At 43.7% G+C, this 24,959-nt stretch overlaps 1 protein-coding gene across 2 annotated transcripts in view; it reads right to left on the reverse strand.

Annotated features, from left to right (window-relative positions):
• col5a1 (procollagen, type V, alpha 1) overlaps positions 1-24,959 on the reverse strand; it is a 139,482-nt gene that overhangs the window by 92,761 nt on the left and 21,762 nt on the right. For both annotated transcript variants that reach the window (XM_080419608.1, XM_080419607.1), the window contains exons 2-4: positions 16,784-16,951; positions 3,996-4,209; positions 793-955 (exon numbers count right to left, since the gene is read on the reverse strand). In XM_080419608.1, the coding sequence (XP_080275734.1) occupies positions 793-955; positions 3,996-4,209; positions 16,784-16,951 (545 nt within the window). The remainder of the gene's footprint in view (positions 1-792; positions 956-3,995; positions 4,210-16,783; positions 16,952-24,959) is intronic.

Consider the following 24,959-nt stretch of genomic DNA (forward strand, 5'->3'; position numbering starts at 1 on the left):
AAGTAATCTTCATTGCAACCTCAGAGAACACCAGAGTGACGCATACAGCTGGACAAAAGTTCAACATGTCGTCACAGAAAATTCTTGTGTTGTGAGGCACAGACCCAGGCCTCCTGGCCTGGCAAACAGCCTATAGTGAAGCAATCTGTCATGTCTGCCAATTTCATACAGTTTTTAACATAATTCAGCACCATGTGTTTCAAGTTTCAATTCAATAGCATATCCCTTCGCTCACTTTATCCATGTCAACATGGCCCTGTGGGGGAAAGAAATGCTGCCCAACCCCTGTGACAGCATCTTCAGGGGAAGAGAGCAAGAGGGGTACAGTATATACAGTAAAAGTGAAAACAGTGAAAACATATCACTTGTAACGCTGGGACCAGAACTTTAACGTTTCAACAATAATTGACTCCGTCTGCAATATTCACCAAACCACAAATGCTTCATCGTCTTTTATCACAAGGCTTCGTCGTTGAACACTTGAGCCTGATACGTCTGCATAACAGACCATTGTTCTGACTTTGTTTACGTTGCTATGGATGCAGTAAACATCCATTAGTAACGTAGATGGAATCTTTTCCTTTCTTTTTTTTAAAAGCAAAAACTGGTAAACTAATGATATGACACATTTTTAAATAAACATTTCACGTCAAATTTGGAAGCATTGCAATCAGAGGGACAATATGCCAAATATATTGCAAAATAAAGCTGGATATGGGTGATGCAGGACAAACACAAGGTTCGGTCCCTCGCCTCTATGTGACACATGAAGGAACTCATTAATATACTGACCTCAAAGACTTCTTCATCGAGTATTCTAGTTCCAAACACTACAATTCCTTTGGTGTCGATGCTGGGGTGGGGGCTTCGGAGCAGTTTCTGGGTGGTCTTCTTCTTACAGTCCAGGATGAGGGTGATGGTCTGCTTGTGTACGCTGATGGCCACTCGATGCCACCTGGGGACGGGACACAAGGAAGGCGAGTTCAAGTGCTGCCTCAAAGATTCCCAACCAGACCAAATCTGCTTAATCCCGGTTCATATTTCATTGCATGATCGTGTCGTACGTCGGAAATAACCGATCTACAAGTTCACAACGCGTGTAGGAAGCAATGCGTTGTGATCTTGTAGAGCTGCTATTTTCGACGCACAAGACTGGTGTACGACAGAGAATAAAAAGTACTTAAAGCATTGCGGAGAAAAATGGCAGCGGTCTGAATTAGCCCTGCATATAGTTATCGTCTGCCATTCTAAATGTAATGTAATGTAATGTATCTAACCCTTCAAATGAGCGAGTGATGAGCCTGAGGCGTGAGTACAGGATGTGTGCGTTAGCTAATAGCTATTAGTGTTAAGCTATAAAAGTGTTGCCTGTTTTACTGTTGTTATAAAACATCATTGGTAATGGTAACCCTATCGGTATGCAACTCATGCGGTGCTGAGTCGACAACATGGCCAGCGCTCGCTCAGGCACAACTCAAGGGGTGCAAGGCAGGCCAGCTTCTGTCAGTGTGCCTAACTAAGATCTACAAGCCCACAACGCGCTGCAAAGCGTGCCGGCAAAAACAGTGTATTTTCTTTTTCTATTTATGATTTAATCCATCTGCCACAGTTTCTTTATCTCATTCAGTCAAGTAAAAGTAGACATGCCTTTTTAGGCTATATGCCTGTCAGCTTGATCGGAAGCAGTTACATGATATTATACAAGGCATGGGATTACATTTATTTAATATCTCCTGCTGCAAAACGTAGCCCAAATATCCATGACCATAAACTACATGAACCTTAGCATCCCTTTTCCGGGCATGTCTCTAACATTCAGCGGACATAGACGATCTGAAAACTCACAACGCATCACGACGTGAGCCTATAGATCGGCAATTTTCTTAGATCTTAAGATTAACATTTACATGTAAGATGTGAATATTAATGCTTTGTTTAACAAGTACTTATGCACTCAAGGACACGTTTGCGCGCCTAGTTGCGATAACAATCTACCTTAAAGGGACACCTGGTTCAGGCGCTGTTAAAGTCCCAACACATAAAACCCATCTAGTGATGCAAACAAAGACCATAACATAATGTGTGTGTTGGACAAATAATGTCCAACACACACACACACACACACACACACACACACACACACACCCACCCACCTGTTCTCTGATTACAGAGGAAGATGCATTAAACAAACAAACAAACAAACAAACACAGGGTCTAAAAACAGCCTGGCTGCCATGTTGATCTCATGTGGACCTCTTGTGACCAGCATGTGACATCTGTCATCTACTGTACGACGTTATCTATGATGAATGACTCTAAATTTGGCTAAATTTGGGCAATGGGTGGCCGTAGCTTAGTGGGTAGAGAGGCAGTCTGGTAATCGGAAGGTCACCAGTTCGCCTCCCGGGCCAGCCCACCCAGTGATATGTGTCAAAGCGCACCTGGGCAAGACAGAGCCAACTGGTTCCCCCCTCGAGCGCTCGCTGTGACCACGTGGGCAGCCATCAGCTGGGTGAAGCCGAATCAGAAGGTTTCAGATCAAACCCCCACTGACTTCTATTATTAAAAAATCCAAGTTAACTAATGTTCCTATAGGCCTACTGGCAGCGTGCACAATAAATACAGCGCTGATCGCAGTCCAGCAGTTTGCAAGATTATCCCCGGACAGACAGAGAGACTCGCAGATATATATATACAGGTGTCTCTTTACAGAGTCACGCCGTAAAAAAACAAAGTTCATGGTCTGCGATAAACACCCTGATGCTGCCTGATATACAGTAGTGACATAATTAACATGATTATAGTTTTGTCACAGTCTGGATTATGACTGAGGCCCTTTGAGGGATAATGCCTTATGATTAGTGTACAGTTCTGCACAAATGTAAAGACTGACAAATGCCTTATGATTAGTGTACAAACGTACACGTAAATACTGATATAATATGCCTTATGATTACGATTAGTGTACATAATTATGTTAAGACTGACAGATGCCTTATGATTAGCGTACAGTTCTGTACAAACGTAGAGACTTAAAGGAGTATTTCACCCCCAAAATTACATTATTTCTATCGATTAGTCACCCCAGGCTTGAATTCATGGATATTTTTTTGTTTATGTCGCATTCCTAAGCCAATAATTTGTTGGTGAGCAGTGGGTTCCGGTTGGAGACACAAAGAGTCTCCTTTGTGTCTCCTACCGGAACCCACTGCTGGTCATCAAATTATTGGCTTAGGAATGCGACATAAACAAAAAGATATCCATGAATTCAAGTCTCCATGGGGTGAGTAATCGATAGAAAAAAAGCCATTTTGGTTGTGAACTATCCCTTTAAGCCCCATATGTACTTCATGACAAGCCCGAAAATAGCAATCTACCAAGCTCACAACGCGTCGCGTTGTGAGCTTGTAGAATAGGGGTGGGACGATATATCGATATATCGATATATCGCGATACTTTCTCCCGCGATAAATAATCGATATCCTCCCGAAAAATATTTTTTTTTTTTTAGTTTGTGATACGTTGTTTTTCCTAGTCTGTATTTGTGTAATGATGATTTTGAACTGTTTGGTGCTATTTTATGTGTTTATGAATTGAATACAAGGACTATCGTGATATATCGTTGGTGAATTTTCATGCAATATATCGTGATATCGCAATATATCGATATTTTCAGATATCGTGATATATCGTTGGTGAAATTTCATGCAATATATCGTGATATCGCAATATATCGGCATTTTCAGATATCGTGATATATATCGTTATCGTGGGCCTAATATCGTGATACATATCGTATCGTGAGGTACCCATATCGTCCCACCCCTACTGTAGAACACTATTTTCGCCGTGCTACACCGTCCGGTACAACGGAGCCTAAATGAAGCATGCCGGATGTCAATTCAAACGTCAGTCGTGCTGTCGCGCAGCACAAAGCACAGGTGTGTGTGTGTCGGCGCCAGCGGGGTGTGTGTGTGTGTGTGTGTGTCACCTACTTTCCGTCAGCCAGGTTGACTCCTCTGAACAGGGGGTAGTCTTCAGGACTGGGCTTCCCCGTGTGGTCCTCGTACAGGAAGACCGGGGAGCGGCCCACTTCCAGACCCAGCTGCTGGATGCCCTGCTCGTTGTACACGGACATCAGGAAGGACTGGCTGCCTTTCTTAGGCTTCACCGTGGCCAAGATGGAGAAGTCCTCCGGGAATACATCAGCTGCAAGGAGGAGGAAAAGATGGAGAAATGGAGAGTTACAAACGGTACTTTTTTCAATCTCATGGACCACCAGTTTGATATGCATTAGGCCACGGACCCCCATTTGATTTTGATTTTTCGTTTTACCTCTGGGAGCTCAATACACTGTAACAAGACCTGTGAGGGTCCATTTTGGTTCCCAACTATCAACATGTACCTGGGGACCTCCTGGAACCTCCTCAAGGACCCCTGGGGGTCCCCGGACTCCACTTTGAGAACCACTGCTTTATACTAATAAAGCTGTGCATAAAGTGTATGAACATTATATTATCATCACATTTAGTTCTGACCTTCTAATGATATCTTCCCATATAGTGCTCTGAACTAACCATGAGATATTGGCATATTCTAGTGTAGGTAGTCTTAGGGTGGTGTAAGGTTAGCATGGTTTTGGAAGATATACTGTTGAGTATGAAGAGATGGTTCCTAATCAAATGATACACAGCAAAGAACCTTTAAGGTTCTCTGTTGGTTCTTCAGCTTAGTTTAGACAGCTCTAATGGTTCTATGTAGCACCATTTGACAAAGGTGCCACATGTAGCACCTATAAGGAACTATTTTTAGCGTGTTTTTAGAGTGCACATTAGTTGAGACAAATGCATGCAATAGGCTGAAACCAGAAAAATGAGAAAGGGACATAGATGACATTTAGCTTGGAGCAGCGTCTCAAGACTTGAGATGTTTTCCAAAAATGTGTCTCTGCCATAACAATCAGAAAAGGACAGAATTCCTGGGATGTATGGCAGAGCAGAGGTGTGTTGAAGGAGAAAGGAATAAGTGAGGGGGGAAGGGGAGACTAGCATACTGGGAAAACGGACCATTTGCTGGGTATCGCACAGGAAGAGAGGGGTAATGAGAAGAACACATGTTAGCTGGGAGGTTTTCTAGAACTATCCACCCGGCCTCTCTCTCTCTCTCTCCCTCTCTCCCTCTCCTCCGCTACACAGTAAAAAACCCTGAGTGTTCTAACAGACACCCAGACGCACCGAGAGGGACAGATGTAGAGGGGGTGGAAAGGAGCCTTTTGTGCAAGGTAGAGGAAAAAGGGGAAATGGGTTCGATTTTTTAATAAAGACACATTTAAAGGAAAGAAATAAAGGTTATAGAAGCAGAACTATGATGAGAACATGTCTCAAATAAATGCCTGCCTGCCTCCCCTCCCTCCATCTGCATGTGTGCTGTGCTGTGCACTCCCTGCCTCCATTTTGTTAAGAGTCAGCCACACATCTGTCTGACAGATGCCCAAGGTTACTGCAAGGCCTCATGGGACATTCTCAGCCCCCCAGCAAGAGGACCAGGCTTCCTATAGTTCAGTGCTTCTCCAATGTTTTCATATCGAGGACCAATCAACGTGTTTGGCCGCAGACCCCCCTGTCTGAGGATATTTTGTGCCAGGGACCCCCATACAGGATTTGTTTGTGTTAAACTGTTTAAAAACGTTTCAAAATTTTCCACATCTTTTCAAGATATTTGGGAAATAGGCTTAGGTTAAACCCATTTTGATGCTATATTAGCTGGGGTGAAACCCCCTCAAGGACCCCTGGGGGTCCCCGGACCCCACTTTAAGAACCGTGCTAGTTGATAGACCTTTATGTACAGGTGGAAGAAGTAATCAGACTTTATACTAAAAGTAGCAAAACCACAACATAAAAATACTCTGTTACAAGTAAAAGTGCATGCAGGCCTGTATTCAAAATTTGACTTTAGTAAAAGCACAAAACTATTCGCAGCAAAATATATTTAAAGTATATTTTGCCGATCTACAAGCTCACAAACACAGCGTGAAAGATTTTGACGATTTTGAAAACCACTGTTTGTAGTGGTTTTGTACAGTATCAGCTCCTCTCTCAACTATTACACCCTCCCGTCTGCCCCATGGTCCAGTAATGGGAGACAGACAGGCTGCGCTGGATGGAAACACCAAATTACAGTGTCTACAGGCAACAGGCAGCCAATCAGAAGCCATGGAAACACAGACGCCTCAGCGGGAAGGCTGTGGGGAAGTCTGGAGACCAGAGAGGTTGAGAGGAGAGGAGAGGAGAGGAGAGGAGAGGAGAGGAGAGGAGAGGAGAGGAGAGGAGAGGAGAGGAGAGGAAATTAACCCCATTAACACATCTACCGCCGGGCCCGTAGTTCTACGGGCCGTTAAATCCAACGGTTAAGCGCCAATCCCGTAGCCTACGGGCTGTGGTGCTTTTTCCTTTTTTTCGAATTTTTTTTTTTTTTTAATTTTCTAGGGGGACCATTTTCAGTGTAACACCACCCGATCGGACCGGAAGTGCGATCACGTTTTTTGTTTCCCGTCTGCCTTCATTCTAAGTCGTACACAAAAAGCCCTGTAAAAGCTGTACAGGACATGTAGTTTTTCATCCTCGCATTTCCCATGTTAACATAAACGATCAGAACTCAAACATGGCGGCTCCGTTTGACACGCGGTCTCGACGAGTAGACACCAGGACATGTGCCCGTTGTTTACAAACAGTGTATCGGGCAATCTAAAGGATTTTAACGGGGCCTATGGCGACCTGAAAAAAACAAAAAACAACAATAAAACCTTGGCACTGGTGAGTACATTATGAGATTAGCCCTTGGCGGTGGATGTGTTAAGACCGGGATAAGAATCTGTGCCATTTTCAATTTCATAGCGCGGCACTCTTGTCGATCTGCTATTTCTTTTAAATCGTGAACATTTGTGACAAATCTTTGAACATTTTTAACTCAAATCTTCGCGTCTGGGGGTCCCTGGAACTAAATATTTTGAGATGGGGGTCCGCGGCCAAATGCATACAACATTTTGGGGGTCTTTGGACATGAAAAAGTTTGAGAACCACTGATATTATAGCAACATACAGTAAGTGTTTCAGAAAACTGTTAGGTTTTAGAAGACATTTGTAGAATCGGGTTCTCAGGTCTTAATGGGTTAAAGAAAAGAAAAGAGGTGAAAGGAGGAAGGAAAGTAGGAATGAAAAGATGGTTCAGTCACTCATGGAAACTTTGGTTTTCTCATCTCATGCTATTCATTGTGTTCCTCTCCATGTGTGTGTGTGTGTGTGTGTGTGTGTGTGTGTGTGTGTGTGTGTGTGTGTGTGTGTGTGTGTGTGTGCGCGTATGTGTGTCTGTCCCGCAGCCTGTCTGTCATTTCCCATCATTGTCATCATGTGGGGACAGCGGAGGCCATGTCATCATCATCATGCCATCACATCATGTGTGCCAGCACAGTGTCATCATGGCCAGCACTGCACAGGGATGTGTGGTGATGTGCACCCAATGACAGGACTATAGCTTTGACTGACAGCGTATTTGACAGGATAGTGGTCGGGCTGAGAGGAATGAGCCCCTGTGTATGTGTGTGTGTGTGCGTGTGTGTGTGTGTGTGTGTGTGAGAGTGTGTGTGTCTGTGCATGCGTGCGTGTGAGAGACCTCATGCAACCCTCTATAGCTGAATACAATATATACTGTGTACGATGTCTTCTCTACTTGCACAAAGGCCTATGCTCTACATCTGCTACTGTTCTATTGCTGCACCTTATGTACACATCTGTTTCTTAAACTCATGTATACTGTACCTACCTGTTACTATCGTTGCTGTCAGGCAGAAACCTCTTATCTCCATATTTTTTTCATAAACGAATGCCTACTTCATCATACTAAATACTAATTTTGAAAAGTAACAGTTTTGGACATAATATGATGTTTCTGTACATATTTTTCACTCTACCCATAGCAGGAACATTTAATTATTTGAACCGTTTCTATCCTTCTTTTCCCTGCTCTTCCTTCTATCTCTATTCTTTCTCCCTTTCCTGAAAACTACAAGCTTGTACGAAAGAAGAAAAAAAGACAGACAACTAATCTTTATAATTCAATTTGTTTTGTTTTTTTAATGACCAAGCTATATTTAGACTATAGTGACAAGTGCCACAGGACTTGGTGTGATGTAGTTCCTGTCACTATAGAAGCACGTCTGGTCCAAAGACAATGAGTCACTGCTGTTTCAGAGCCGGATGTTTGACTTGAGGGGTCAGAGGTCAAGCGAAGAGGTGAAAGGCGATCCATTGCACTGACGTAAGGACAAAGAGGGGGGGTTGTCAAAATACAACATATTTTTGTACATGTTGTAATTAAATAAGGAAACCTTGGACAGCCATAAACGTGGAGCTGAGAACCAGTGTTGCGGAATGTATTATTTTTCTACAGTTGATCATTGTTTGTCCAGCACCCGGGCGAAAGATTGGATGTCCATGCGTTATCGCCTTTGTCGGAATTAAATAAGACCTGCAGAGCTTTCTGGAATGATAAAGCCTGATCTACAAGCTACAATAAAGCCTGATCTACAAGCTCACGACACGTCGCATCGCGACACATTGTGAGCTTGTACATCGTCAGTTTTTTGCCGTTAGCCTCCCTGTTAGATAGGAGGGTCTATCTACCCAAATATCTTCGGAGAAAATCGATCTACAAGCTCCCTGAGCTCGTAGATCGATAGCCTAAATAGCCTAAGAATGAAGTCCTGGGGTACTCCGGTCAAATAATTACAGAGTTGTTAAAGGAGCAGATCAGTACAGTCGACAAGAGCGTTAAAAGTAAAAGGGAAAACGAATAAGAGTGAGAGAGAAAATTAAGTTGTATCAGTAGCTCTTACTCATTGCTTTGCTTAAGTCTAATGTCAAGGTGGGCTAGGGTGAGTAGTATGCGTGCGGGCAAGCGTGCGTGTGCGTGTGTGTGTGTGTGTGTGTGTGTGTGTGTGTGTGTGTGTGTGTGTGTGTGTGTGTGTGTGTGTGTGTGTGTGTGCGTGCGTGCGCGTGCGTGTCTGCATGCATGAGTGCATTTGTGGGGGGATCTTGTGTCACCCAGGAATGTATGTCTCAACAGACCTCCAAACCGCTACCGTCTGGCCCACCATATTCACACTGTATTCTGCACACTGTATGTGAGCTGTATGCCAGGATCACCCATTACCTGTTTATGTGGCTTTATGTGCAGTATGGTGAGGATGATTTATCTGGAAAATGAGAAAAAAAGTGTGTGCGCGCGTGCATGCTCATGCGTGCGTGTGAGCTCGCGCGCATGCATGTGTGTGTGGGAATGGAATGGTTGTGTTTCCAGTAGCACTTAAATTTACCTTGGCACCACCTCTCCCACTGTCAGACTGAAAAAGTATGGGAATGAGAGCCTATCACACATGACTGCTGACAGCTCAGCTGACCAATAAGGCACAAGCTAGTGTTTCCTGTCTACTGAAATAACTGAATTAACTCTAAACCACTTCTTAAACTCCAATCGTTGTTGAGTGGGGTCCCCCAAGGCTCTATGCTAGTGACCTTTCTGTTTTTGCTCTACATTAAATATATGTATATGTATAGGTTGTAAGCTTGTCTATCTGCTACTTTAACGTTTTCCCCCAAAATACGGATGCTGGGGTTTAACCACTTAAAATCTCGTTGACCTGGGTGTCCCCCAGGGCTCTATATACTTTGTCCCCATCTTTATTTCCGTCTACTCCCAAAAATGTCTTCGCCAAAAACAGCCCATCTACAAGCGCACTACGTTGTGAGCTTGTAGATCGTCTATTTTCGCCCAGCGTTCGGACCCAGAATATGGATGCTATAGGGTTGACGTCCATGAATCAATCAAAGAATCAAGTTAAGTTTTGGTTCCATTTTGTACACTCTGTGAGTGACTTCACAGTGTGGGGCTTTATTGTGTTTTCCGTTGGACAGGTCTGTGGGACAACTATTAGAGTTAATAGCCCTGTAGGCTTTACTTACTGGTTAGTGGGGGTAGACGGTTAAGAGCGAGTGGTTTGCCACTGGAGCTCCATTTTCGCTGCGCCGGCATATTTCTCGGTCTAACTCCTCCTGACATCTGCTCCCCACCACTACTCCCCCCGGTGCAACCAAACCATACACACAAGAAGCTCTAAGAAGAAAAAAAGCCCCCTGAGCTCTGGGGAAAGATGTGGGAGCCATGCAGGCTGGCATGTGAGGACGGACGGCTCGCCGTGGCACCATGCGCCCATTATTCATGGGTCCAGGTGTTAAGCCCTGAGAGGTGGCATGAGACAGAGTGCGGTCATTTTGTCTGTCACGACTGGGGGGGGTAAAACGCTACCTCAGCGTGACATGAGTGAGTGACCACCATGCTATAATAATGGAACTAAAGAGACCTTCATGAATGATAACGTTGTTCATTAAACTCCGGGAACATCATTTGGATGCATATTCGCTCCATGGCTGCGTGTGTGTGTGTGTGTGTGTGTGTGTGTGTGTGTGTGTGTGTGTGTGTGTGTGTGTGTGTGTGTGTGTGTGTAGCAGTGAGATTCAATACTAACGGACAGCATGTGATTTTAAATTAAACTGTAAATACTAAATGTTTCTTAATCTTAACAACATGAACCCTAACGTTCCTATTCTGGGGGCAAACATGGTAGTACTACAATATTGCGTTGAACAAAGAGATTTGGTGTAGAGGAGAAAAAGAATGGGCCTAGCATAGACCCCTGGTGTACTCCGGTCAACAAAGTGCAGTATATAGGCTTTAAGCGGTTAGGACGTTCATGCAGACACAACTAGAATAGTGCATTCTAGATCCCGTAACACAGCTTAACCTTAAAGGACGACTTCACCCATTTTCAACCTATCTTCATATAATTGGTCCTCACTAATGCTCAGGATAATGGTACAATTTTTGTCTACCCTGTTTGTGTCTCAGAGGGCTGTGGACAGTTCAGAAACCCACCTATCAGTGACATCATCAATGGAGAATCCAAGCGAATAGAAACTGCAGGCTTTCTATTCCTGGAAAGTTAGCATGCTATAATGAAAGCCATTGTTCTCGTGTTAATTCTAAATGAACTGTCCACAGCCCTCCTGTGAGACAAAGACTGAGTAGAAAAAAATTGTACCATTCTATCATGAGCATTACTGAGGCCCAATTATATAAAGATACGTTGAAAATGGGTGAAGTGGTCCTTTAAGGTTGTATCATCCTGTAACATCATGTTACACAGGGTGTTGCATACACAGGACCACCCAGACCATGGTCAAGAAGTCAAGACCCCCAACTCAAAGCTCACCCCCTTTTAGATAAAATAGAAGGTGGGGGGGGGTGGGGGGAGAGAGAGGGGGGAGTGACTGCATCATTTTTTTCCTTGCTGCTTGTTGTGCTGACATTGGCATTAATCCACTGCAACAAGCCAAATATGAGAGGGGTCAGCTGAAGAACTCCCATGGAATTCCCCAATAATTCACCCAAAAGCTTCAACTACAGTGTGTCTCTTTGAGCATTTGTACTGTACTGTACTGTAGCCCTTGTATCCCTTCTTGTCTGATAGATGCAAGTTACTGTACTTCTGATTTCTGTCCGAATGTATAGAAGGAAAGCCCCTTGAGATGTAACATCTCATTTTCGAGGGGGTCTATGTTGAGCTATACTGTTCGTTGGGTCAAATGTTGCAGTTATTTAGATGTGATTATGCGTGACCACAAATGCTCAGAATGTTAGATAGTATGTTGTTTGGACAGATTAGATGTTTAGCTGGCATCCTACTTTATTTGAAGCTCTGGTTCATGCTTACTCTGATCTCATACTTATACTGTATAAGTCGCTTTGGATAAGAGTGTGTGCTAAATGCCTAAATTGTAAACTGTGGAATGGGGAATACATGTGTGTATATCGTAATGTGTGGTTATGTGTGGGAAAACTCAAAGACCTCATCGTAAAATAAGATCAATGATAGAGTGAATCACAGAAAAATGTAAGATCAATCAAACAGCGCGCTGTAAACGAGGGATAATTGATCTGTAGAACATGGAGACGTGGGGGAATGTAAAAAAAACCCACATTGAACATTCACAGAAGGCCCACTTCCTTTCGTTTACAGAAGGAAGGTATCACGGATCGACCACAAGAAGCCTTCTGTTCTCTCCGTTGTCCCTGTGTGTGTCTGAGGCCTTCAAATGTGAATCATCTCTTCCAAATGTTTTCCTAATGATTGCATGTCTGTGCTCGCACTCTTCCAACACATCATTATAAACTGTCTGTGGCAACGGTCGGGGGTCACGGGCCAGCATGTTTTCCCCCTCCGATCAAAAGCGCTGTCATGCACTACCGCGGGCTCGTAATCGTGTCAAAGTGTACATGTCCGTGTGACTGATTCATACTCGGTGTCGTGCAACGCCCCCGAAAACAGCCGATCTGCAAGCTCACAACGCGTCGCAATGCGACACGTTCTGAGGCTTGCAGATCGGCTGTTTTCGACAACCGGCCGCACGGCGAAGCATAAAGTCCGGCTTATGGGGCAGGAAGTTACAGTGTCTTCAGGCTTAGGGCCAGAGTCGTAACTCCACAGCAAAATGTCGTTATGGGGCTAGGGCTAAGACCAAGAAATGGACCAAAGGGATCTAATGAGCTCAGCGGCCTTGTGGAATATATTAGCTGTTCATCTTCTTTCTTAATGTTGGGGTGAAATAACGGCGAGCCGCCGGTCGGGAACATGACGTCACTTCTGGGTTTCTACGGCCAGTCTAAAGCCCACAGATACTTAAGTCTGCATCCGCAGGACAACGTGGAGCCTCTTATGAAGTCCTCCATTCTGTTTTGTATTATACAGACTGTTATTTTGGACGCTCCGGGAGTAGTACTCTGCATGCATGTATGTAATTATAGTATCTGTGTATCCAAACAGAGCCGCGTGTTGCTTCTCCCCTTACAGTAGTTCAAAGTCAATAGAAACGTACGAGTGTTTGTGGAGTGCATGAGAGGACATGCAAGGCTACAGCACAGCCTTGCGGTGTTCTTTGCCTTAAGCCGCTTGAAGGAGACGCAGATCAAAGGTCCTCCAAAGCCCAACGAAACCCCAATGCGAGCCTCCGCTGACTGGCGCTGAGAAGAAATATTGTGACACACAGCCCTGCACGCTTTACTGACGTGGCTGACTGACCATCGAAGTTTGTGACACACTTTTAGCCTTTCACAACTTGCATGCTTCACATTACTGAACATTAACTAATTTCACTTAACCCATTTAGACCGGGTTAGCATCTTGTGTCATCATTTTAAAGATTTATTTGGCTATTCAAAAATAGCAGATATACAAGCTCATAGCAGGGCACCGAGTGCCGCGCTATGAGCTTGTAGATCTGCTATTTTTTTTAAAAACATGGAAAATTTGTGCAAATCTTTGAATATATATATGTTTTAAAGCGAACATTTTTAACTCTGTGCTCTGTGCTTCTAGGGGTCCCTGGAACAACATATTTTGAGATGGGGGTCCACACCGCGGCCAAATACATTTTGGGGGTCCTTGACATGGTTGGAGCACCAGCAAACATTTTGATATGTATTTGGCCACAGACCCCCATCTCAAAATGTTTTGTTCCAGGAACCCGCAGAAGCAGAAGATTTGAGTTACAAATGTTCGCTTTAAAAAAGTATATATTCAAAGATTTGCACAAATGTTCACGATTTTTGAAAAACAGCCAAAGAAATCTTAAAATGACACAGATGCGTTCCCGGATTGAATGGGCTAATTTGAGCTCGTCAGCGACAGAGCTGAACACTGACTTATTGCAAAAAGGGTGAAAAGATGAAGAAAGGCCACATTGTGCGGAATTAACCACGATCTGGCGACGGTATCTCAGTCAGAAGAGGAAACATAACGAGGTAAAACATTGCTTGGCAGCAACATTCAAGGACAAGATGACATGGGGAAGGGGAGAGGAACGTGTGTGTGGGGGGGGGGGGGGGGTAAAAGGGAACAAATCAACCAAGGGAAGAAATGAGTGAGAGAAGAGAAGAGAAGAGGGAGGAAACGGAGAGGAGGAGGAGAGGAGAGGGAGAAGAATGCTGCTGTGAAGCAGTGAACAGTAGACTCAACCACAGCCACGTCAGCACAAATACAACGAGGGAAAAATGGAACCCCGCACCTCCCTCCCTCCCTCCCTCCATCCCTCCATCCCTCCCCCCTTCATCCCCACACTGTTTGTTACCCTGCCTCCTTCGGCCCATCCCCTCCTCCCCCCTCCTCCCAGTGGGGAGATCATACTGGACCCTACTATGTTTTCACATCGACGCTGTCGGGGGAGAAACCTTTTTTGACGTTTTTCAGTAGATTAATGCCCTACTTCTATGCAGTTTAAGTGGTTAATGCCCTGTTGTCGCACAACAGTAGTGAAAATAGCAGATCTACAAGTTCACAACGCGTCGGGATGCAACACGTTGTGAGCTTGTAGATCAGCTATTTTCACAATTTGAATTGAAAGAAATGTTATACTTGGGTGACCGGGATCCCCCAGGGCTCTATACTAGTCCCCCTCCTTTTACACCTCCTTCTACACCAAATCTCTGCTAAACGAAATACAGAATTCACGACGTATCGTAACCAAATGGACCCATGGGGGTCTTAGTGTGCTTGTGTGGGGAAACAGAACTACCGAACGTCTCGACATGACACAAACGTGTCCATAATGTGTTATTAGACGAACACGAAAAGGTACAAAATGACCAGGAGAAGCACCGGAACTGTTCTACTCTCAACCTGTGTGTATCAGGAGAACCCAGAATTGAAGAGAGAGAAATGTATGTATAGTGTAGGGCTGTCGAATAATCAACTAATCTGACTTTGTTATCTGATTAGTCTAATGTTTTTTATGCTTTTGACATGCATGCACATCATAAATTCTAGATATAACCCTTTATCTACCAGTCTATAACTTTCCATAGCCAGTAGTCATTGTGAAAACAACATTAGAATGTTCTGTTCTCAAGCTCACCAACCTGAAAAGGCTGCTCTCTGTATTACATGCAGCAACTGTACAAATATGTTGATTAAATCAACTAATCGATTTACAGTCGCCAAATTCCTATGACTATTAGCTGACTTTTTAGTTCAGCTTCAAACAGAGCATGGTAAAACCATGGCAGGCAGCATAAGACTGAACTTATACTACACTGTAACGTAAGCGACACAGCTGCTGCTAATACAATTAATAATGGGTGTGTTAGATTTAGGCGTGTCAATGTGCATTAACAATACTGTGTTGACCACTGTGACTATGCTTGCTGCACATTGGCACACCCATGACTCTGGACACTCCCATTATTAATTTGCTTAGCTGCAGCTCTGTGTTACTTAGCCTGTCATGTTTTTAATCTGCTGTAGTTTTACACCTGAACTGGAAAAAATGTCTTTAGTTGGGGACAGCCCTAGTACCGGTATATATAGTGTATGTGTTTGAGTGTCCCTTGGAGGGAAGATGAGTAATGTGTGTGCGTGCACGGGTGCCTGTGCACTTGTGCCTGTGCGTGCGTGTGCGTGCGCGCGTGTGTGTGTGTGTGTGTGCGTGTGCATGCATGTGGAGGGAGGCAGGGAGGGCGGATATAGGTGCAAAAACCAGATGTGGCCCACCCAACTTCCATGACTATAATTTATTAGCCCTAGTGACATCAAACGTGTGATATCATCATGACCAATAAAAACAGCTACCTGGAGCTGTATGAAGGGGGGGTGCACAGGGAAAGGAAAGGGAACAGACATGACTTTCTCAGGCGTGTTAAACATTAGGCTCCCCCCTTTTTTTTTATTATGGCCTTGGGTGGAAGGTCACAGGGTTCGCCAGAGGTCAAGGCCCTTACATAGCAGAGGCAGTTAGTAACATGGGGTTATAGCGCGTCATAAGACACGCCACTAAAACACGTTAAGTCTGTCGTAAAAAAGGAAAACGGTGGGGAGAATGTGGGGGGGGGGTCTGAGCAGGAGGGGAGTAAAACGGAAACAAATGGAGAAGTGTACAAATGGAACCAAATGGACCCACGGGCCCATTTTTTGTTCAAGGCTTAAGTGGTTAACCGCTTGAACCCCGGCATGCCCATCCTGAGGGGAACACTCGCCAAAAATAGCCGATCTACAAGCTCAAAACGCAGCGTATTATGATGCGTTTTGAGCTTGTAGATCGGCAAGACATTTGGTGTAGATGAGAAAAAAAAGTACAGTTGTAACTCAAGTCTGTTTTTCTAAGACTATAGGTTTTACTTGGTTAAATAAAATTTATTTCAGTTCATGTGCGTACTTTATGCTTACTTGTTTGATGTTTATGTTCTCAAATAGGAACTTTAATCAAATCCGAGTTACAGTACTTTCCACCACTGGGCTCTGGCATGTTAAGTACTGTGCAGATGGGACTTTGGTAGGCGTGGCTAGGCAGATGGCTGCTTGAGATTTCAGCTCTCTCCGGTCAATAAAATAAACCTCTCTAAACTCGAGATAAAATATTCAATTGCAGTAAAATAAGTCGTAATGAGTGAGAGGGTGCAAACTAGGAGTCAAACATAAAAAATATACACCTGAAAACAACACAGAAAACAACAAAATGGACAAAGACAGACAAAAGGAAGGAAGATAGCGACAATGTGGAACAACAGGTGGATTAATCCAGAAGGGACTGGAAAGAAATAGTAAAGAAATAAGGGATCTTAAAAGGGAGCTAATGAGTGATTTGAGCACATTCAAAGAAGAAGTATTTGTGCAGATACGTACTTGGATACAGCTGTTTGGTGGGGGCACTGAGTTGGGCTTCTTTGGAGACCCTGTAGGCCACGTCTGGTCCATTCGTCGACTTCCTATGTGAGCAGAAACCCGTTGTTCTCGATACGCCCTCAGGTAAACTGTGAAAATCTAAAATCTTCAAGAGGTCCGCTGGATCCACTGTGAAGGAGAAGAGCAAACAGAGAGCATCATTAGTTTGTGGAACGGTTCACGTGCATTGTACGCAGGTGTGCAGCAGCAGTTGTGCTAACCGATTTAATTGGAGGGGGACATTTGTATAAAATAAGGCTTAAACAGTATTAATCGATTTAGTCAATTATAAACATCAATTCGAATTTATTTAGGTATATAAAACTTTGTAATATCAAGGACCCCCATAACTCTGAGAGTGTAGAAATATCTACACTCTTATAGTCCTGTAAGGGTGCATTTGGAAACCCCTCAAGGAACTCGGAGGGTCCCTGGACCCTGAGACCCACTGATATAAAAAATACAATAAAATAAAGTATCCAAAAAAATGCATGTTTCTCAATTATTCGATTTATCAAAAAATGCATTGAATAAATCGAATAATGGTTGCAGCCCTAACTGAATTCACACTCTCTGGTATCATGTCAAACAGCATTATCACAGCACAAAGCCCTGCCACCACATGCAGTGCAGCTTTTATGGGGGTGCTGAGCACCCCCATAACAGACTCCACATAATACAAGCATAGACAAGGCCTTCTATGACAGCCCAGTATGTCCGCCTATTGAAGTACCCCCCACCCGCTCAACCAGCGGCATACACAGCCCCTCTCCCTCTCTCTCTCTCTCATTCTTTGTCTCTCACTTTCACACACAAACACACATACACTCTGCCTCCTTCCAGAATCCATTCCCACTACCTTATTTCTTTCGCTGACTCAGGGTTTCTTTTTTCCCGGGCGCAGCTCCGAGAAAAAGACAAAGCAACGCTGTCCATATAAGAGGCGTCCTACCAAACAGGAATGTGTCCATTTATAGATACTACCACGATAATGGGTCATTACAGCCGCAAGCAGCGTCCATCCATCCCATTCCTCCCACCACAGCAGAGCTACCCTATGGTCGCTGTCGGGCAGAAACCTCGTATCTCCATATTTCAATTTACTATTTTGTACATTTTAATGCCCTACTTTGTCATACAAGATTGTCACACAAAAGTAGCAAAAATAGACGATCTACAAGCTCACAATGCGTCGTATTGTGAGCTTGTAGATCTAGTAATTTTCACTATTTTATTAAAAATATATATATCATAAAAAAAAGGAACGGTTTTGGACATGCAAGGTTTCCACCCGACAGCTACTATATACTCTGGGCTGGCCACAAGCATACAATTAGCACACTCTCGGGCCAGGCCTGCAGCCTTTAAGCATGCGGCCACAGCCACAGCACACTGGGTCAGGACGGTGTGACACTGGGGTTTGACCCGTGACAGACCACGCTCGCTCTGTACGCCAAAACCACACAAAAACAAACATGTGAACACGGAGCCACATGCTTCACAACAACACGCCTCCTTCACAATGGCACACACTGCTGTACGTATGCCAGCCAGCACTGCCCTGCCTGCCTGCCCTGTCAGCAGCACAACATCTGAGGAGAGAAAGATGACTGGGCTCGCTGCATAGAGTTATGATATATCTAGAGGGCGGACTGCTCCACCCCCAGCTATTCATTTCAATGAAAGTTGCTCACTGGCGTTTGAAGCACCCGGAAGAACGCTCTACTTCCGCATTTGGGTACCAGATATTTAATGTAGTAGTAGTAGTGTAGTGTAGTACTAGTAGAGCCGTGAGGGAGTCCACTCAACCAGGTATAGGGTTTAAAGGCTCAGTTATACTTAGTTGCATGCCGGCCGGTGTCGTGCTCAGTAGGCTAAATAGCACATCTACAAGCTCACAACGTGTCACGAATGTGACGCATTGTGAGCTTGTATATCTGCTAATTATGGCATGCAACACCGGCATGCAAACTAAGTATCAGTCTTAGGTGGGTACGGGGAAAAAATGGCCACTGTGTGTCAATATATACTGTAGGTATAGCATAGCAATGTATCTGTATAGCGGCCACTTGGGAATCGGAAGGTTTCCAGTTCTATCCCCTGCCGTCCCATGCGTTCTTGAGCAAGACACTGAACCCCTAAGGCACTGAACCCCTAAATGCATGGTTTCCTCCACTATCTGTGTGTGAATGGGTGAATGTAATGCACATTGTAAAGTGCTTTGGATAAAGGAGCTACGTATATAAATGAACCATCTACCATTTTAAGTAAAATCGCATAAGATTGACACAGCATTTTAGAAGATGGTAAACACCCCAACGGAGAGGGGTGGAGCGTGTGTGTTTGTGTGTGTGTGTGTGTGTGTGTGTGTGTGTGTGTGTGTGTGTGTGTGTGTGTGTGTGTGTGTGTGTGTGTGTGTGTGTGTGTGTGTGTGTGTGTGTGTGTGTGTGTGTGTGTGTGTGTGTGTGTGGAGGGGAGGGGGGTTGACAAAACAGCGTATAACTACAAAATGAGTTTATGGCTTTTTTAGCAGACAACAAAGACAAAAGTAAACATTCCAGGGTATTCATTGGTCTGAATTTCCCTGTTTTAGGATAGAACAAGATGTGTTTTGACTGAGAAAGGCATTAGCACAAGAGAACAAGCAAACATACGTAACATGCGCACGCACACACGCGCACACACACACGCACACGCGCGCACACACACACACACACACACACACACACACACACACACACACACACACACACACACACACACACACACACACACACACACACACACACACAGCTCAAGTACAAGTCCAACATATCTAGGACCACACACACTCAATGACCCTGTTGAAAGCAGCTTTCCACATTATCTAGCCAGAGTGAAAGAAACACTGGAGGCCCTCATCAAAGACACACTCACATGCAGTGGACGTCCATTAACAGAAACCATTCCTTTCTTACGCACAGTTTATCTACTGTAAGATCTCTTCAGCTGACGACATCTTTTAACAGAGAGCAGCGCGTTGGCCTCCGACAGCTGTAGGCCATCGATAGCATATTGTCCACATTATAACCATTTAGAAACAAGACAAAAACATGGTCAACTTCATCTGGAAAGCATTTGAGTTTGGGGGAACTTTTAAGTGTCTTCTAGAACATTTTAGTCATCGCGATGTACCGCAGATAATCAGACACAAAATAATATTACAGGCGATGTGAATATTGTAACACAAGGCAGATATATTATTAACATCCACTGTAATAACACTTAACCCGGCAGATCAGCGAAAGTGACAAGGCCCAAAATGTTGAACATTCATTTGACCAATCCATACATTTTTTTTTGTACAAAGGACCCCAATGGAAACAAGCCATAGGCTTTCTTGGGTTTAAAATACTCTTAGCAGACCTTGAATTGAACTGTACTTTCCAGTGCTTTTTTTTTGCAAACTGCTAATAAAGTATTCAATCAATTCAATCAATCAATCAATCAATCAATCAATCAATGGTATGATTTTTACATCATATCTCATTGAGAGGGTAATGCTGCATGCTTAACCACTTGCCAGCATCCATATTCCGGGGGGCAAAAATTTGGCAAAAAATAGCCAATCTACAAGCTCACACAACACATCGCAGTGCAACGCGTTTTGAGCTGGTAGATTGGCTATTTTTTGGTGAAGTGATTTGTCGTGGAGGGAAAAAGGTTTACCATGTACTGTACAGTTGCAACTCAGATCCAGTTTACTAAGTATAGAGGAGTACTTCACCACAAAAATTACTTATTTTATATCAATTACACACCCCATGAAGCATTGATTTTTTTTGTTTTTGTCGCATTCCTGAGCCAATAGTTTGATAACCGGGTCATGGGTTAGTAGGACACTCCAGAGACCTACCGGAAACCCCCGCCGGTCATCAAATTATTGGCTCAGGAATGCGACAAAAACAAAACAAAACATGTGGTGTGTAATTGATAGAAAATAAGTCATTTTTGGGGTAAACTACTGTACTCTTTCAAGTGGTTAATAATACTTAACCGGCGCCGCGTGCCAAAAATAGATGATCTGCAAGCTTTGTGGATTCATTCACGCAACACCAGCGCACGACTAAGTATAAATCAGGCTTAAAATGTGGGATCTGAGTCACTAAAGAATGTCAACTATGTGGTGATTCCCTGACCAAGACCCCCCCCACACACACACACACACGCACACACACACACACACTTCTCCCCTCAGTCTCCCTGGCTCATTATCATACCTCTCTCTCATCCTTTCACTCTCCCAGCTTCTCTCTTTCTCTTTCTTCAGCTGGCCAACTCTTCCTGTTCTCGGAAGAAAGCTATTACCCCCCCCCCACCTCACCTCCCCCAAACCCCCTCCTCCCTCCACTCCAGACTACATAATTGTGTTACTGTGAACGTGAGCTGTGGAGAGAGAGAGAGAACCAGTGGTGGAAAGCACTTAAAAGCACATTTTACTCAACTACTGTTACCTGTATACAAGTTTTTGTTTTGTATTTTGTTCTGCCATCATGACCTAGCCTGGTAACCCCCCCCTCCCCCCTTCCGGAGGGAGGGGTTTACCAGGCTAATCATGACCAGGACCTGAGTAACTAACTTGGTTCCTTCATGTACTATGTTATGGAAGGACAAACTCATTGAACCTTTGAACCCAAGTACAATTCTGAGGAGCTTTTGAGCTTTCACTTTACTTGAGTATTTTTTTTTTTTTGATACGTTATACTTCTACTCAACACTACATCTGAGAGTCAAATATTGTACTTTTGACTCCACTGCGATTATTTGAAAACTTTATTTACTAGTTACAGTGCAGATTTACATTATTATTACAAAACATACATTAACCACTTATGCCCTATTTTATACTTAGGCTTTTTGAAAATAGCCTATCTACAAGTTCACAGTGCATTGCGATGTGTTGGGAGCTTGTAGATCTGCTTGTTTTCAAAGACGTTTTTTTGAGAAAATGTTTTGCATAATGAGTACTTTTACGCTTGGTACTTTAAGTACATTTTGATGCCAATACTGGTGTACTTTTAATCAAGTAAAATGTAGAATTCAGGACTTTTACTTATAACAGATCATTTCTACATTGTGGTATTGCAAATTTTACTTACGTTTCTAGCACTTTTTATCCTCACCACTGCCTCCTCCCCCCTCCTCCTGACTACATAATGGTATTACAGAACGTGCAACTGCCTTGCCTGTGTGGAAACGTGCAGCACCGGAGTCACGTTGCTAGGGGGGACACATTTAAGACAGACGCGCTTGATTGTATTGAAGAAGCAGCACCTTTAAGGAAAAAAATTTATCTTATCCGACACCCACCCGCTACTTACCCCGCCCTGCCCAGCCTTTAGGGCCTGACAGGAAGATAACATAACTAGATACATAGGCCTTTGGAAGTACACATACCACTGAGTGACAGAGCCTCTTTAAGGAGATGAAGGCTCTAAACAAAAGACAGCTTTGTCTGTCATCAGCTCGTAATGAAGAGACATGCAGAAAACCCACCCACCGGCCAGAGAATGCCTATCATTCAAACACGATGATAGAGGCTCATTTAATGAGCTTATCTGAGCGCTGCCGCCGCACAGCGTAATAATATGTCACACTGTCAAGAGTGAAAAGGAAATGTAATTGTATCGTCCGCTGTGGGGGCAATGATGGACAGGGAGCCATCTCTGCTTCTGAGCTATACGTGTGAAGAAAGAAAATGATAAGAAAACACGCTCGTGAAATTTCATATCGTTGCTGTCAGGTGGAAATCAAAAGCTATTATTTCAGGGAATAAAAAGAAAACCTTTGTTCCAGTGGATCAAATTGAGTTATGAGTATTAGTCACCTTTTTCTTTAAATATATAAAAACCCACAGACAGACGTAAAGTAAATAAAATAGTATTGATTTATGAAAGGAGAAAAAATAAAAGAGATATGGAGGTTCTTGCCCAACAGCGATGGTATTTAACATTTCTCCTCAGAGATGTGTTTTATATTCCATTGTATACAGTATGTTTTCATTTGAACCGAGATGGTGAAATTTAACATTGTCTCTCCTTTTTCTGTTACGTCACCCACCCACACCCACACCCACACACACCCACACCCACACACACCCACACCCACACACACGTCTATAAGAGAACCAAATACCATACATTCAATTCAGATTGTCCCACTTTTTGATATCAAAATGTGTCAACAAAGTGAATGCAATCAGAATTAGTTTCTAATAGAAATATGGATTGTGCAAGCTTTAAAGCTAAAATGGTTATATTGTGACATGGCACAACACGGAAAGATATACTATTCATAATATTATGAATTGATTTCAAAGTACTGGAACAAGAATCATTATTTAACCACATGAACCCTACAGTCCCTATTCTGGGGGGCGAACATTCGGCAAAAATAAGATCTACAAGCTCACAGGTCAGATTGTAAATTAAATCACTTCAGCAGAGATTTGGTGTAGAGGGTAATGAATATATAAGGTTTAAGAGATTAAATACTTCCAGTGATTCCCAGCTCTACTTTCTCTTCACAGATTCAAAAGTGTTTACGTTCAATGTATGTGAACAGAATGCAAAGAAGGCGCGGCGACTCGCCTAATTGCAATGCGGCTATAAACCCAGCGACCGCCATCTAAATGCCATGGAGTCTGACTCCTGACGGGATGAGGTAGCGCCCACAACCACACATGAGAGCTCTGATATCTAACAGAACCTTCAGTTAAACACCCCAGAATAGTTTTAGGTCAAACGGTGTTCGCATAATCCTTGGCCAAAACTCACAAGTGCTCCTATATAAGCTGAGATTTGCTTGCAGATACTGGTTGGTTTACCAGCAGTGTCTCAGGCTGTTATTTCACCTCGCCATGTCGTCCCATCTCTGTCTCGCCCATCTAACCTCATCCTACCGGGGGGGCCCGCCATATCCTCTCATGGATGTGACCTTATGCTACAGCGGTCGTTAGGCATCCAGCTTAATTAATGTTATTTGGTGTACAAGCTTTGACTTTGGTGGGTGGGTGGGTGGGTGGCTGGGGTGGGTAGAGAGGCCTGTCTGGGAATCAGAAGATAACCGCTTTGACCCTCGGCTCGCCCAGTCTACGTGTCCCTGAGCGAGACATTTTTTTACCTCTAAAAGCTTCTCCCTGTCCGTCCATGTGACCCATCTGAGCAGTCATCTGCTGGGTGAAGTAGTAAAAGCAATTTCCCCCTCCCCTAGGGACCTTTCATAGCATAGGAGTCTTAGGAGTTGCATTTCCAGTTCCATATTTATTTAATTTCATAGCCTACAAACATGGAAATATATTACCTACAGTAATTAGCAACTATTTGTGTTTGTCAACATTTAATGAATACAACAAATAAAAGCTTCAACTAGGTGTCGGCAAATCAGTTACAATTAGCAAACAGCTATTTAGAAATGAGTCACAGCCTCTGGGAAATGGTCCTTACAGTTCATCAGCTAAACAGTGAACAGTAAATGTTACAATTATATCACGCTTCAACCATGGCGACAGCTAAGCAAATGTGTACCCTCGTTCCCAGCCTTTTCTCATGTCACAAGGAGAAAAGCCTGGCAGAATATGTCTACACGACAGGACTTTCGTTGTATGTACTTCCCCCGGAGGCTGTCTTTTTTTTTTTTTACCAATCACAAACTGTTTTCATGCACTGGGAATGTAAACCGAACAGATCTGCACAGCATCACCGTAACTTCTTTGGGCGATGTTTCCTCACACTTTCAGTAGCAGTTCTTGTCGCAACATATCAAAAGACCCATTGTGAGGTAGCATCATTTTGACATACTTTACTAGACTATGCTCAAGCCTGCTTTATAAAAATGTGTGATTTAAAATTTAAATAAAAACACAAACTGTTCACACCCCTACAACGACCACAGCCAGGCAAGGAGGCCTACCACAGTATCAAGGGCAAGACCACCAGGTTTCAGAACTGAACAGCTTCCATGGCCGGTTACCATCCGACTGTTCAACCAGGCCTGACCACCGCCTGTCATCTGTCTATTTTTCCTACTTGCTCTCCCTGTCCCCCCATCCCTTCTTTTTCTTTTCTCTTCATGAAAACAACACATAGTTTGTTGTGCA

This window comes from Gymnoscopelus braueri (assembly GCF_963280865.1).
Source record: "Gymnoscopelus braueri genome assembly, chromosome: 22".
Lineage (NCBI taxonomy): Eukaryota > Metazoa > Chordata > Actinopteri > Myctophiformes > Myctophidae > Gymnoscopelus > Gymnoscopelus braueri.